Here is a 12,919-nt window from a genome sequence, read left to right as displayed (position 1 = left end):
AAATAATGGCAGGGATTTTCAGGGAAGAAGCACAGGTTCCTACCGTAAGCAGCAGCCCAAGCAACGGGGACAAACGTTTTATTCACGCCAGAGTCCTCAAGCTGGGTGTCTGGAAGGGATGTGGCTTCTTCTTCCCCTACAATAACTTCCATATAAACTTCATCTGCTATTTCAGCACAGCCTGGATGAAGGGAGGAGAATAAATCTTTAATTTTATTCTGTCTTTCCAAACCTTTCCTTCATTTAATTTGCTCTCGCTCTGATTGATACCCATTATAAATTAATTTTCTTCCTTTGGCATTTAGGGGATCATTGCTTATTCAGATATTCCTTAAAGAGAGAAAACACGTATCAATAAATACTAATCCAAAACAAATGCCCACAAAATTTCCAACAGACAAACTCATGAACTTGCAACTGATGACATTTGCCACTTTTTCAGAAAGCTGCTTAATTCACAGTAGGAAAATAGAAAAATAAGAAGTGTGACTAACCTCATTAACGTCATCCATGGATATGTTAAATTTAATATAAATAATTAAATGATTGCACACAGTATGCACAAAGTGCATTATCTACAACACTTTTAAATAATTATAGCCTGCTTTTTATTTTTAGGGAAGATGAGCTTAGCTTTCTACTACTTCAAGCTGAAGAATCCTTCAGAAAATAACTAAAAATGTCCTTGAGAATGATGGTTATATGGGTGTACAAACAGCATGAGAAACAAAAATGTTTCTTATTATGCTTACTAATATCTTCATCTTCCTGAGAAGAGTCCTTAACCGCCATGTAAACCATTTTTTCTCGCTGCATTCTCCCAACACCTCCTTGTTCAATGACTCCAGCTACAGAATGGCCATTGTGGAAGTCACTCTCGGTGACAATTTCTGTCCCACCTCAAACAAAAAGAAGTTACACACATTAAGTCAATGTGAACAAAGCCACTGGTAAGATTCATTTCAGATCCAAGTATTTTTTTTACTTGCTGGGACCACCTGAGAGCAGCTCAGAGAACAGCCCTGCTGAGAATTACTTCTCAGCCATCAGAGATTTTGGTTGTCCCTGCTGCTGCACGAGCAGTCTGTCCCTTCTGTTCCTGGACACTGAGATCCCGTCCCCAGAGGAACAAACAGTATTTGGGAACAGGGCCTGGGAATGATCCAGAGGTTTCAGCTCCAAGAACAGCCAAGAGGGGGATTCTGCTTTTTCAGGAACAGACACAGGTGATTTGTGCATGCCTTCAGAGCATGGGCACTGCTGGTCTATCCATGGGGAAAGGGAACTGCAGAGAATTCTGAGCCCTTTGGTTTACCTGCAGCCCCAGAATTCCTCCCCTCTCTCTGCAAAGGCCCCCAAAGGCTCCCACCAACAAAAGGGATCCAGTCCAGAAGCCTCTGCTGTGCTGACACACTTGTGTCTTGCAAAGTCAGAGAAAAGCAGCAGCTGAGAAAACAGCTGCAGACACACAACCACTTCTACATTTGAGCTTTGGCTGCCTGAAAATAGCCCTGCTAATCAAAAAAGAACTTGAGACTAATCCACACCCAGCTTTTACTGCATCTGGGCAGCCTCTACAAATGTCACATTCTACAAAACACTCCAGTCACTGGATTACGTGGAATGAAGAACAAAGAGAAAGACCCTGAAACACTTCACACTACTGAAAGAATAAATAGGATTTCAAGGTACCTATTTCAACATCATCTTCAGCTTCAGCTTTGAATATGTAGACTTTGATAACTTCTGAACCAAAGCCATCATCTTTAGCAACATCATCATTTGCCACCTCGGTACTGATCTTCAAGGGAGTGCTTCCTATATGGTCTAATTTCTCTCCAACATCATCCACTGCAAAGAGAAGAGAATAAAAATGAGGTTCAAACACATTTTTAAAAGCCAAAGTAATCAGCAGCATGATTTTCTCCACTATTCTCCCCATGCACAGGAAAGGTTTGTATTCATAAGTGGCCTTTAAAAGCAGCTCATCTCAAGAAACTTAAAAGATTCCAGAAGTTCAGTATTTTATTGCAACTCAGGAAACACAGCAGGAATTACAGAATAAAGGACACAAGAGGGAGCTTGTCATCAAAGGGAATGAGGTAACTGGTTATGGCTGAAACGATTACTCTTAGAAGGCAAAAATTTATCAATAATTCATATTAAATATCTATACAAAAGCATTAAAAATTAACTCAGAATTGCCTGTTACAGTCTAAGAGTTCTCAAAAGTTTCACTCTGATGCATAGTGACTAAAATTTAGTGGCTGAAACTCTTGAGGAGTGTGATGACTGGAGTATATTCCCAGCTAAAGAACGGTGCATCAAGAATCTGACTGTGTCTTCTTCCTCAAAGAAATGATGAATTTATCCACTTTATCACTTGAAAACATATACATTAATGAAGATTAATGTATGATATACAGCTGATTAAAAGATGCACTGACAATAAATCCAAATACAACTATGAGAGATTGACTTCTCATTCTTTACACAACTCACTAGCTGATTATTTGTTTTACACATTCAAAATGCTCATTTAATTTCTAAGAAGAAAAATACATCCAAACTATTAAAAGCAACATATTTTGGTAAAAAGGGCATTCACAGAGATGACCATAGATACACCTCAAATTGCCAACCCAGAGGGCACTGAACTCAGCATCTCTCTGACACATGTACTGACACACTTCTCACTGAGGATAAATTTAGCTCCTGTGCAGATGGTCAACACAAACCTGTGCAGTGCTGAACACCCACTGAAGTCCTCTAAATAGAGGAGAATCCCACAAAACGTAGACAAAATCTGAATGAAATACATTCCAGGGAAACAGCATTTTACTGCACACGTAACATTAAAGTATGTGTGCACAAAGCAAAGAAAAACTCCTGAAGATGAACACTGAGGTGACAGCAGGGCTTCCTGACTCCATGGGATGCTGAGGCCCTGATCCCTGGGAAAAGCTGCCTTACCTAGGATGGCTGCAGTGGTCCCCAGTCCCCTCCCAGTTTCCTGCTCCCAGGGCACTGGTGGCTGCTCCCAAGAGCTGCTTTAACCCCCTTGGGCTAAGCTGGAGTCGCTTGAAGCCTTTAATGCTCGGGGCAGCCACTGGAGGTGGGAAGGAGAAGGTGCCTCTCCTGCAGCAGGGGAGTGGAATCCACCCCAGCAATCCCAAACTAAGCTCTTCCCACAGACACCTACCCAGCCCACAGCACTGGGAAACCTCATTTCTATTCACAAGTCTCGGACTGCACCAGGTGAGTACAGAAGTTACTGAGGACAGAACCAGGTAAAATGTTGGGAAGTACAAGTAAATATTTGGGTTTGTTTTAGAACGTCTGTGAAGTCTACACTTCAATGAAAATTAATATTCTGAGTTGGAAAGGACCCACAAGGATCATCAAGTCCAACTCTTAAGTGAATGATCCATATGGGTATTGATCCCAAAACCTTGCTGTTATCAGCACCAGGCTCTATAACCTAAAACATCAATGGAAAACATTTAAAAAATTATGATTTAGCTGTTTGGTGGAGTTTGGGTTTTTTTGGTAACTAATGGATTAATTCCATTGCTGAAAAAGTATCAAACGTGGATCAGGAAAAATAAATTTCCTCAGGAAGAGAGTTTTTGCTTTTTTAATTAAAAAACTCTCTAAACATCTACTGAAATCAATGCCAGGAACATCAACACCTTAATGAGTGAGAGTCTGCCACGCGCTGCCTGATGTTTGTGTGACCTGGCAGGACACTGGGAACCCTCAGAGCACAAACACTGAGAGAGCCACAACAGAGAACCTGCAATATTCCTCTGCCACTCGACTTTCCCAGCACCAAGTCATTAAACCCTTTTCTATCCCCTGTGGGAGTGTTACTGCACCTGCTAATTGACATTTTTTAAGCTGCCAGAATGGGGTTGTCAGAAGACAGAAAAGTGGAGATGCCGAAATTCTCTTATCTTGGGATAAGTATTTCCATACATTTACTAACCATGAATTTATTAAATACTTTTTTTTTCTTTTCTGCAAGGCTTTTAAAATTTATCAAAGTTTCTTATGCATGTTCTGGAAAATGATAAATATAAGTTTAATTTAATACAATGACCATTCCCACTGCATGTGTGAGTGTTGGAAGGACTGGAGGTAATCCCCAGTACAAGAAGGGATTATATACCCAGCACTATGACTGCCAAAAATAATATTTCAAAGCTCACAAACCCTGCCAATTTAGAATTGAGAGGTGGTAATAAAGTTCTTTTCAAATCTGCAACTCAAGCAACACCATTTTTTTCTAAACTCACATATTTTATAAATATAACACATTACCAGTTTAACAGAAATAAGTTTTTCTGTCCTGGGAAGTTACTCAACAACAGCAACTTCCTGCTGAACAGGGGAGTTACCACATGTGTGATGGGAAGTTTTCTTTATGGAAGAATTCCCAACTATTTAACTAATATTATATTCAATATCCTTCAAAAATAGAGAGTCCTGTTTTAGAGGGGCAAACTTAGAACAGTACTTTTAACATTTGTGGTTACTTCTACACCATTAACCATTCTGTGTATTCTCCAAAAAAAATCAGTCTGTACAATTTAAGCTAAAAAAACGGAAACCTATTAGGAAGTTTGTGCATCCAGGGCCTCTGGGATCACTTTTCTAAAACAGCAAATGTGTAATATAGCAAAATTTGGAAAATATCATCTGGCCTGAGAAAATGACATCAATATAGACTATTTTCTGTAAAATGTTGCTTTTTCTTTCAAATACAACAAAATACACTGAGTTGGCAATTGCTTTTGCTTAAAGTCCCATCTTATCTGAAGTAAATCTCATGGCTTCCATCTACCTTTTAATCAGATTTAGGTAAGAGAAAAACAACACAGCAGGACAAGTAATCTTTGTCAGGTTCCAAAATACTATTGTTTTTTGTAACAGCTCATGAAAATACTCTGTTGTCTAAGTAAGATGCCTTCCATCCCTGGTAACCCATCAGTGCTAAATTCTCTGCTGCTTTTCCCAGGGATAGCTCAGGGAACAGGGAACGCTTGCTTCCTTTCTGTCAATGGAATATCAAAGTGTCTTCCAGCTCTGACTCACCCACCAGAAGCACTACATGTTATTATCTGATCCCTTAAAATAAAGTGCAAAAACACAACGGAGAACCTCCATAAATAGATGCTGAATCCTCCTGAGTGAACAAACTTTAAAGGAAAACTCAGCACACTCCCAGTGTTAGACTTACCTGGCTTGGCTGTTTTCAGGTGTGTGATGTCCAGATTCACCGTGGATTGCCAGCTCCCAATCCATGTGATGCCTCACATGCACTATGCTGGTGATGCCACAGCCACCAGAGGAGCAACACGAGGGCAAGGTAAGTCCCACAAGGCTTTGACAATTCTCCAGGTTTTTCTAATGTCTGATCTACTTAAGTCCCATAGGTTCAAATAGAGGAGTAGGAATCCTAAAATGTTTAGCAAATGAGGCAACAGTGTAAGACACTATAAAGGAGGTGTTGGTGGCACAGTACCTTACCCCCGGGCCAGCTCCAGTGTGGGTCAGTGGTGGCTTTGAGGTCACCAGAATAGTGCATGGGGCCGGCACGCGGAGCGGGGGCTGGCAACCCGCTGTGGGTCTGAATATCGCAAACCTGAAAAACAAAAGAGGGGAGGCTTCAGCTCCACTGCCCACTGCCCCTGCAGCACAGGATGTGCTGCTCACCAGCTCCATCTCACTCTGACAAGGGCTGGGGTCAGGGGCCCACCACAGCATTTGGGATTCAATTCCTTTTTATTGAGGTGTTTGGATGGCTTAAAGCAAAGAATCGTGAACACCCCGTGGTATTCGTGTTGTGAACGTATCAAAAATAGATTTTTAAAGTCCTATGCTTATAAAGCTGGTTTGAAAAAGCTGAATTTATCTGCAGAGTGGCGATAATCTTCCAATGAAACTTTCCAATCACAAAATCATACAGAAATAGTCAAATAACTATCAAGACAAACTTAATATTGTCCATATGGTACTTACACTGAATATGTAATTACCAGAAGTGTATAAAGTATCTACATGGGAATGTCACCTCCAAATGGTGAAAAATCACCTTTCAGTAAAGTCCCTTCCAACCCAAGCTATTCTATGGTTCTGTCATTTAAGCTGTAACTCCTAACAAGCAGCAGGGAAATTAAAACTCCACAGTCAGTTCCATACCCTAAAATACCATATTTTGGTAGTTCCCACATGTGTTCAGCAGAACAACTCATGGTACTCCCTAAGGGCATATCTGGCATTTTATGCAGTCTTCCCTTTTTAGATGCTAAATTTCATTAAAAGACAACTAAGTATTTTGAAATTCTTTAGAAGTATCACTGGTGTGATTTACATTATAAAAACAGTTCAACAGTCCTGTATATACACCCCAACTGAAATACTATAAAATTCACTTTCTACAATATTGACAGCATTTGACAATTGAATAGATTTAAGTAAATAAAAAGTTTTGACCTGCTTGATAAATTGAGGCCTTTATCTATTCTACACAACATGTTATCTCCATAAACAAAACAAATTCAAGGCTAATATCTGAAAAATAAAAAAAAAATAAAAACTGCATAAGAACGATTCATTACCACTGACAAGAACACAACAGCAGACACTTTGTGGGGTCAGGCTGGCATCCCCTGCACAACACAAGTTCAACTTAGGAACACAACAGAGCTCAAAGACCTTCATCAGTGATCCAGATGAGGGGATCAGCTTTGCAGGTGACACTGAGCTGGGGAAGTGCTGATCTGGAGGTGGGAATCTCTGCAGGGGAGCCTGGACAGGCTGGATCCTGGGCTGAGGCCATTTGTGGGGGCTCACAGGTGTCACATCCTGCCCTGGGGTCACAACAACCCCATGGAAAGCTCCAGGCTGGGGCAGAAGGGCTGGGAAGCTGGGAAAGGCCCTGGGGGTGCTGCTGACAGTGGCAGGACATAACCCAGAGGTGCCCAGGTGGGCAAGAGGCCAGTGGCACTGGCTTGGGTCAGGAATGGTGTCCAGGGACCAGGGCAGTGCTGTCCCCTGTGCTGGCACTGCTGGGGCACCTCCAGTGCTGGGGGCAGCTCGGGGACCCTCATGACCAGAGGGACAGAGAGGGACTGGAGCGAGTCCAGGGAAGGGAACGGAGCTGGGAAGGGGCTGAGGGAGCTGGGAAGGGGCTCAGCCTGGAGAAAAGGAGGCTCAGGGGGGACCTTGTGGCTCTGCAGCTCCTGACAGGAGGGGACAGCCCGGGGGGTCGGGCTCTGCTCCCAGGAACAGGGACAGGAGGAGAGGGAACGGCCTCAGGCTGGGCCAGGGCAGGCTCAGGGTGGATACTGGGAAAAATTCCTTCAGGGGAAGGGCTGTGCAGCCCTGGCACAGCTGCCCAGGGCAGTGGTGGAGTCCCCATCCCTGGAGGGATTTAAAAGCCATGTGGATGTGGCACTTGGGGACATGGTGAGTGGTGGCCTTGGCAGTGCTGGGAGAACAATTAAACTCAATAATCTTACAGCTCTTTCCCATCCTAAATGATTCTATGACTGCTTTGATTTACATAAATGATTACTTGAACTCCTAACTGAATAATGTAGCTTCCAACTGTGACTATTCAGGCATATCACTGTTATATATATATATATAAAAATTTAATTTGCTGAAAACTAGGTCTCAAATGGCTTTGAAACATTGTGAAATCCAAGCTTGAGGACACCTGACAAAACCATGAATGTGTCAGACACTCGTGGGGCCATCAGATAACTGAAAGCTTCAGATGTTCTGGCCTAAGTGCAGGATCATCAGCATCCATCACACTCATCTCTCTCAGAAAGAGTCCCAAAGATGACTGTACTTATAATGACAAGGGAAATAGCCAGTTACAGAATAAATTCATCCTAAGTACTCTGTCAGAAAGGAGGAATTTGTTCAGTGAAACAACCAGCTGTAAAAATGGTGTTCCTTTCATTACAAAAACACACAAGGTTTTCTTTGTTGCAGGTCTAATTTGCTTTATAGACTCATTTTTGAAGCTCCTTTTTCAAAAAACCCTCTTTTTGACTTCTGTTAGTGACACAGTAATGATGGAAAGCTTTAAAAATTATTGCTGATTCATCCTGTACTGAATGAAAACAAATGTATTTTGCATAAGGGACATAAATGCTATAAGAGAGGGAAATCTTTATAATCACAGATCAGTGGTGTCCTCTGTCCTGAAATTTTTAATAAATGCAGCTTGTTGTGAACAGACTGACACTTTGACACACTTGGCATTGACTTTTTTTAACATATTGCTTCTGACTAAATAAAATCTGTTTTGACCTGCTCAACGTTTCAATAAGTGATTTGAAGAATTAAAAAAAAATAATTACTTGGATTATATTTCAAAGATTATAAATCAAATTTGTGTAGCAGCAACAACTGGTACCTTGGGTATAATGTCAGCACAGAAGAAACACAAAGTACCCAAGGTTCTTTCAGCGGCCAACCTCAGCTACTGTCAACAGGATCATATGGAGTTGGATGCTGTGTAGGAACTGGAATGTATTAATGAGCCAATTCATTAATTAATAAACACAACCCCTTATTTCCAAGTTCAGCCCAGAACAGCACAACAGACGATGAAATACCTATTGTAATTTTTAATACACTAAAAAAAAACACATTTTGTGGACATATTGAGAAAACTTTGAGTTAGAGATCTTAAAAAACCTATTTCTTAGTGGATTCTCCTGATTAATCCCAATATGTTATTTTTACATTAATCTACATAGCATTGTAATATACCTGTGGTGCTTTTTAGAAAAAAATTGTATATTCAAAATAAATTGAGTGTTTAACTTTCCAAGGTGTTTTTCTGAAATTTCCTGGAATATCTAGTTTCAGAAACACAAACATACACACCCACTCACTCAGCAGCATCAATGTCCTTCTCTTTCTTGTTGTATCAGTGATTTTCCATCAAAACCCCCAAATCCAGACACCAGGAATTAAGTGGGCACCAGCCTATCCCCTGAGCGTTCCAAGAGTCCAGTTACAGGAACTTCTCCCCACCAGAGCACTTCCAGCTCAGCTCCCTCCTGCTTCCATCTACCTCTGTGGACTTACAAGATATCATCAGGTAGTCTTCAGACGTGCTCTTGCCGTCGTCGTCGTCCTCGGTTTTGATGGTGACCGTGGAGCCAGGGACAGTCCCAGCTGCCTGGATGACAGCCTCCGAATCCGAGTTGGTCACCAGCACCTCTTCCGACACCATGGTGGGCGAGTCGGCCCCGGCCACGGAGTCCTGCACCACGTGCTCCAAGTGTCCCTCGGGGCCCGTGACAAGGTCTGCCACAAACACCTGGTCGGGAACTCGCACGGTTTCTGTGATCAGGTCAGAAGTCAGAACGTGGTCGCTGGTGTCCAAAGCCTCCTCAATGGCAACATCGGCCTCCAACACGGAGTCGGGAACGATGACGCCCTCGGTGACAACGTCCGTTTCCGTGATGATGTCGGGCCCCTGGACCACCTCAGCTGCCAAGCCATGATCGAGGGTTATCCCATCATCCGTGACCACGTCAGAAACCAGGACAGCTTCAGGCACTGACACAACGATGTGGTCTCCATCGATGTGAGCAGTGCCAGCCATTCCAGCCACTAGGGAACAACCATGAACCAGGAGAAAAATGTTACAGTTATTGCACCAGCAATGGTTTATCTAAGGAATGGAGTTATCACATAGGCAAGTTAAACACAGATGGAAAAATCTGTACTTCTCCACAGCCACATTTTGCATTTCACCCGATAAGCACTGTCCAAAGCAGCCTGCTCTGCACAAGCTAAGATAAACAAACCAAGACATAATGTGGAGTTTGTCCCAAACTTAGGATCTGTTAAAAACTAAAAGTCACTTTACAGTTCAGTCTCTGTTTTTTTAATTCCCAGTTAGAAAACACTTCCTTGCAGCAGCAATGTGAACCTTCACAGAATTCTTGCGTGACACTGGAAGTGTGGTAACAAACCATTTTTTAATTGCTGTTACAATAAAAGGACTCATCCTTTGGACAGCAAGGGCCTTGTTAAAAATAAATTATGCAATATTTACAGTAAAATTTCCAACAACTTGCCGCATCACAAGGAATGGCTGGAGGTAGAAACCTGGTTTTCATTACCAGACTGGACTGGCCAGTCATATTTGCAGACTACTTTTCTAGACATAACATAAAATGCACAGTGAACTATTTTAACACACAAACAGCAGTTTTAATTCTGAAAACACTCAATAAAATGGTTCTTATCAAAATTTTTTAAAAATAATTAACATTATTCAGTGTTGTAATTCAAATGCAAACATCTTGGTATAGACATGGTCCTTCCCAATACCTGAGACAATCATGTCCTGGATTTTACTCATTATTTTTAATAGTTAAAATGTTTACCAAAATCTTGCATGATCATAGTGTGAGGCATTTTGGATTCCTGTGTTTGCAATCCAAGACTTCCGCCACCTGGATCCATATTCAGCCAAATTCATTCACAAACAACTGCAAAAAAATAAAAACAAGAATTTATGTTTAACAGTGTTCTTGTGTTGATCAGCTTTACTGGATCAATGTGTTACATTGACAAACAAAGAGAAGTAGTTACCCAAAAATTCAAGAAAACCATAAGCAACGCTGCACACAATTCACTTTACTATTTTAGTTTGTATTTTTTGCCCTTAGCATAATAAATATTAGCAATTGTGCACAAAGCAGCCTCTGCTCTGCCTGCCTACAGACTCATTAACTAATTATCAAGGCTGGTGATTCTGGATGTGTGGAGCTACAATGAAGAAAGTGGAGAATTTTACTGGGAGTATCAATTTTTCCAATTCTTTCAAAATTTGGATATATGAGACACTTCAAAACCAATTTTAATGTGTAAATTGAACTGGGGATGCCAGATCTCTTTGACAAGGTACAGCTACACAAAGTCACTCCCAGAGCAGGAGAAAGCATCTGTCATTTGACAGTGTTCCCGTAAAACACAAGAGAGAAGGGCAACATCAGCATTCCAGCATTGCTACCAAGCACTGAAGTGTGGGCATTTTGAATTATTTTGCAGTTTGCTGCAACTCAAAGGACGTTACGCAAGTTCTCAGTGCAAAGTGACCCAACAGAATCCCCCACAGGATCAGAAAGAGCTCAAGGCTTTCACAGGTGAAAAATCTCAAGCCTAAAAACATCTCTGTTGCACAAGACTAAAACCTTGTAATTTTCTGCTCTCTCGTATCCAAGAATCAGAAGAAGTGACAGAATCCCAGAGCAAATAAGAAGTTTCAGAGTTGTGGGAGGTGAATGCAGTCAGAACTCAGAACTCTGTGACCTGAGTGGGGCAGAGAGGAGCAGGGAGTACAAATCTTTCAAGGTAAGTCTGCAAAGCATGCTGCTTTCCCCTTGTAGCACCAACCTTGGTTTTGCTCTCCTAGATCTCATTAAAGAAATGACTAGTGGCCCACCATAAGAATTTGTTAAATCCTATCATCTAAATCCAAACTATAACGGAAACTCCAATTACTGTGAGGTAGAACACACTTGAGAACCCCACTGCAGTGAGTTCTCCCTCAAGAGCCAACACAGCCAAGGTCAAGCCAGGCTGTCGGAACAAGTGCCCAAAATCTGAGATCTCCAAGGCAGAGTCAGCGGGCCCAGGCAGAGCCAGGACCTCCCACAACTCCTGAGCTCCTCCAGCAAAGGTGCCCAACGACGGCAATCGCAAGGAAAAGCCACCGATCCACCCCAAGGAGGTCTGAATTCAAGAATACAAAAAAAGTCAAACATTATCCATGAGGAAAGTTGGCAAGGATTTAACTAATTAAATTCCACTCCAAAATCAAATTTTTTCAGCATTGTAAGGATCACAGAGCAGCTCCAGAACCTCAATGCAATGCTCCATTACTCCCAAATTACCACAGCCATCCAAAATTCTCCCTGTAGCTAAGGAATCCTTGCTAGTCCAAAACAGAATGCAGCTCTAGGGCATTCTATTAAATAAATAGCTCATTCTATTAAATAAATAGCATAAATAGCTCATTTAACTATTTCAGAATTAAGGCAATATCTAACATTTCCTGACTACAGCCTTTACATTCAGAGAATCCTTTTTTCAGAGGAAATTGATATGAAAAATTATCTTAATTTATAACAATATATATTTTAAATAAATTTATATATTTAATTTATATCAATCTGAGATTACAAGAAGAATATGCTAGACTTTTTTTTCCTTCTCAATAAGCAACTTATTTTCAGATTAAATAATTAGATGCACAACTATATTATGTATTGTGGCACATAGAAAAAAATAATACAAAGTAGGACTATAATTTGAATTTAAATTTCTGCAGGAAAAGCAAATTATCATTAAAAGAGTAGTTTCCTGTACTTAACGTGACTAGGAAAAGAACCAAAGTTATGGGATGGCACTAGCAATCCCTTAAACTTCCCCTGAAATCAGAGATGGATGATGACACCCAGGCAACAACCCTGCTGAAGCTGTACCAACCCTATGAAGAATGTTCTTGTAAACTCTCACTGCAGACAAAGGACAGACTTGAACCAACCACACAATCACAAATTTATTTTTTATATCAACTTTGGGATCTTAAAGGAATGCAATGCCAGCTGGAAAAGCCCTTCCTGCTACTGCAGGAAGACTGAATTAACCCTGGGTGAGGCCCGGGGCTGCCCCCAGTCCGGGTGGTTCTGCTCACAGGTTGCAGCAGTGCAGATGATGCAGTTCCACATGTCACATCACAGGCAAATCTTGTTATTGGGAACAACAAAAAAATGCAGCGCAGTGATTAACTGTGGCTCTTCTCAGCTTCCTCCTGTAGTACACTGTGTAACACACCCACACCACCACACACACATCCAATCATGGCTTT

At 41.4% G+C, this 12,919-nt stretch overlaps 1 protein-coding gene across 6 annotated transcripts in view; it reads right to left on the bottom strand.

Moving 5' to 3' along the window:
• Positions 1-12,919, bottom strand: part of ZNF711 (zinc finger protein 711) — a 29,004-nt gene that overhangs the window by 13,685 nt on the left and 2,400 nt on the right. For all 6 annotated transcript variants that reach the window (XM_053955832.1, XM_053955829.1, XM_053955831.1 and 3 more), the window contains exons 2-6: positions 10,431-10,535; positions 9,118-9,648; positions 1,693-1,851; positions 753-899; positions 44-181 (exon numbers count right to left, since the gene is read on the bottom strand). In XM_053955832.1, coding sequence (XP_053811807.1) covers positions 44-181; positions 753-899; positions 1,693-1,851; positions 9,118-9,648; positions 10,431-10,509 — 1,054 coding nt within the window. In that variant the 5' untranslated portion in view covers positions 10,510-10,535. The remainder of the gene's footprint in view (positions 1-43; positions 182-752; positions 900-1,692; positions 1,852-9,117; positions 9,649-10,430; positions 10,536-12,919) is intronic.

Source organism: Vidua chalybeata, chromosome 14, assembly GCF_026979565.1.
Source record: "Vidua chalybeata isolate OUT-0048 chromosome 14, bVidCha1 merged haplotype, whole genome shotgun sequence".
In the NCBI taxonomy this organism is placed as follows: domain Eukaryota; kingdom Metazoa; phylum Chordata; class Aves; order Passeriformes; family Viduidae; genus Vidua; species Vidua chalybeata.
Note: the sequence above shows the minus strand (reverse complement) of the source record. Positions and strands in the feature narration are given on the sequence as shown.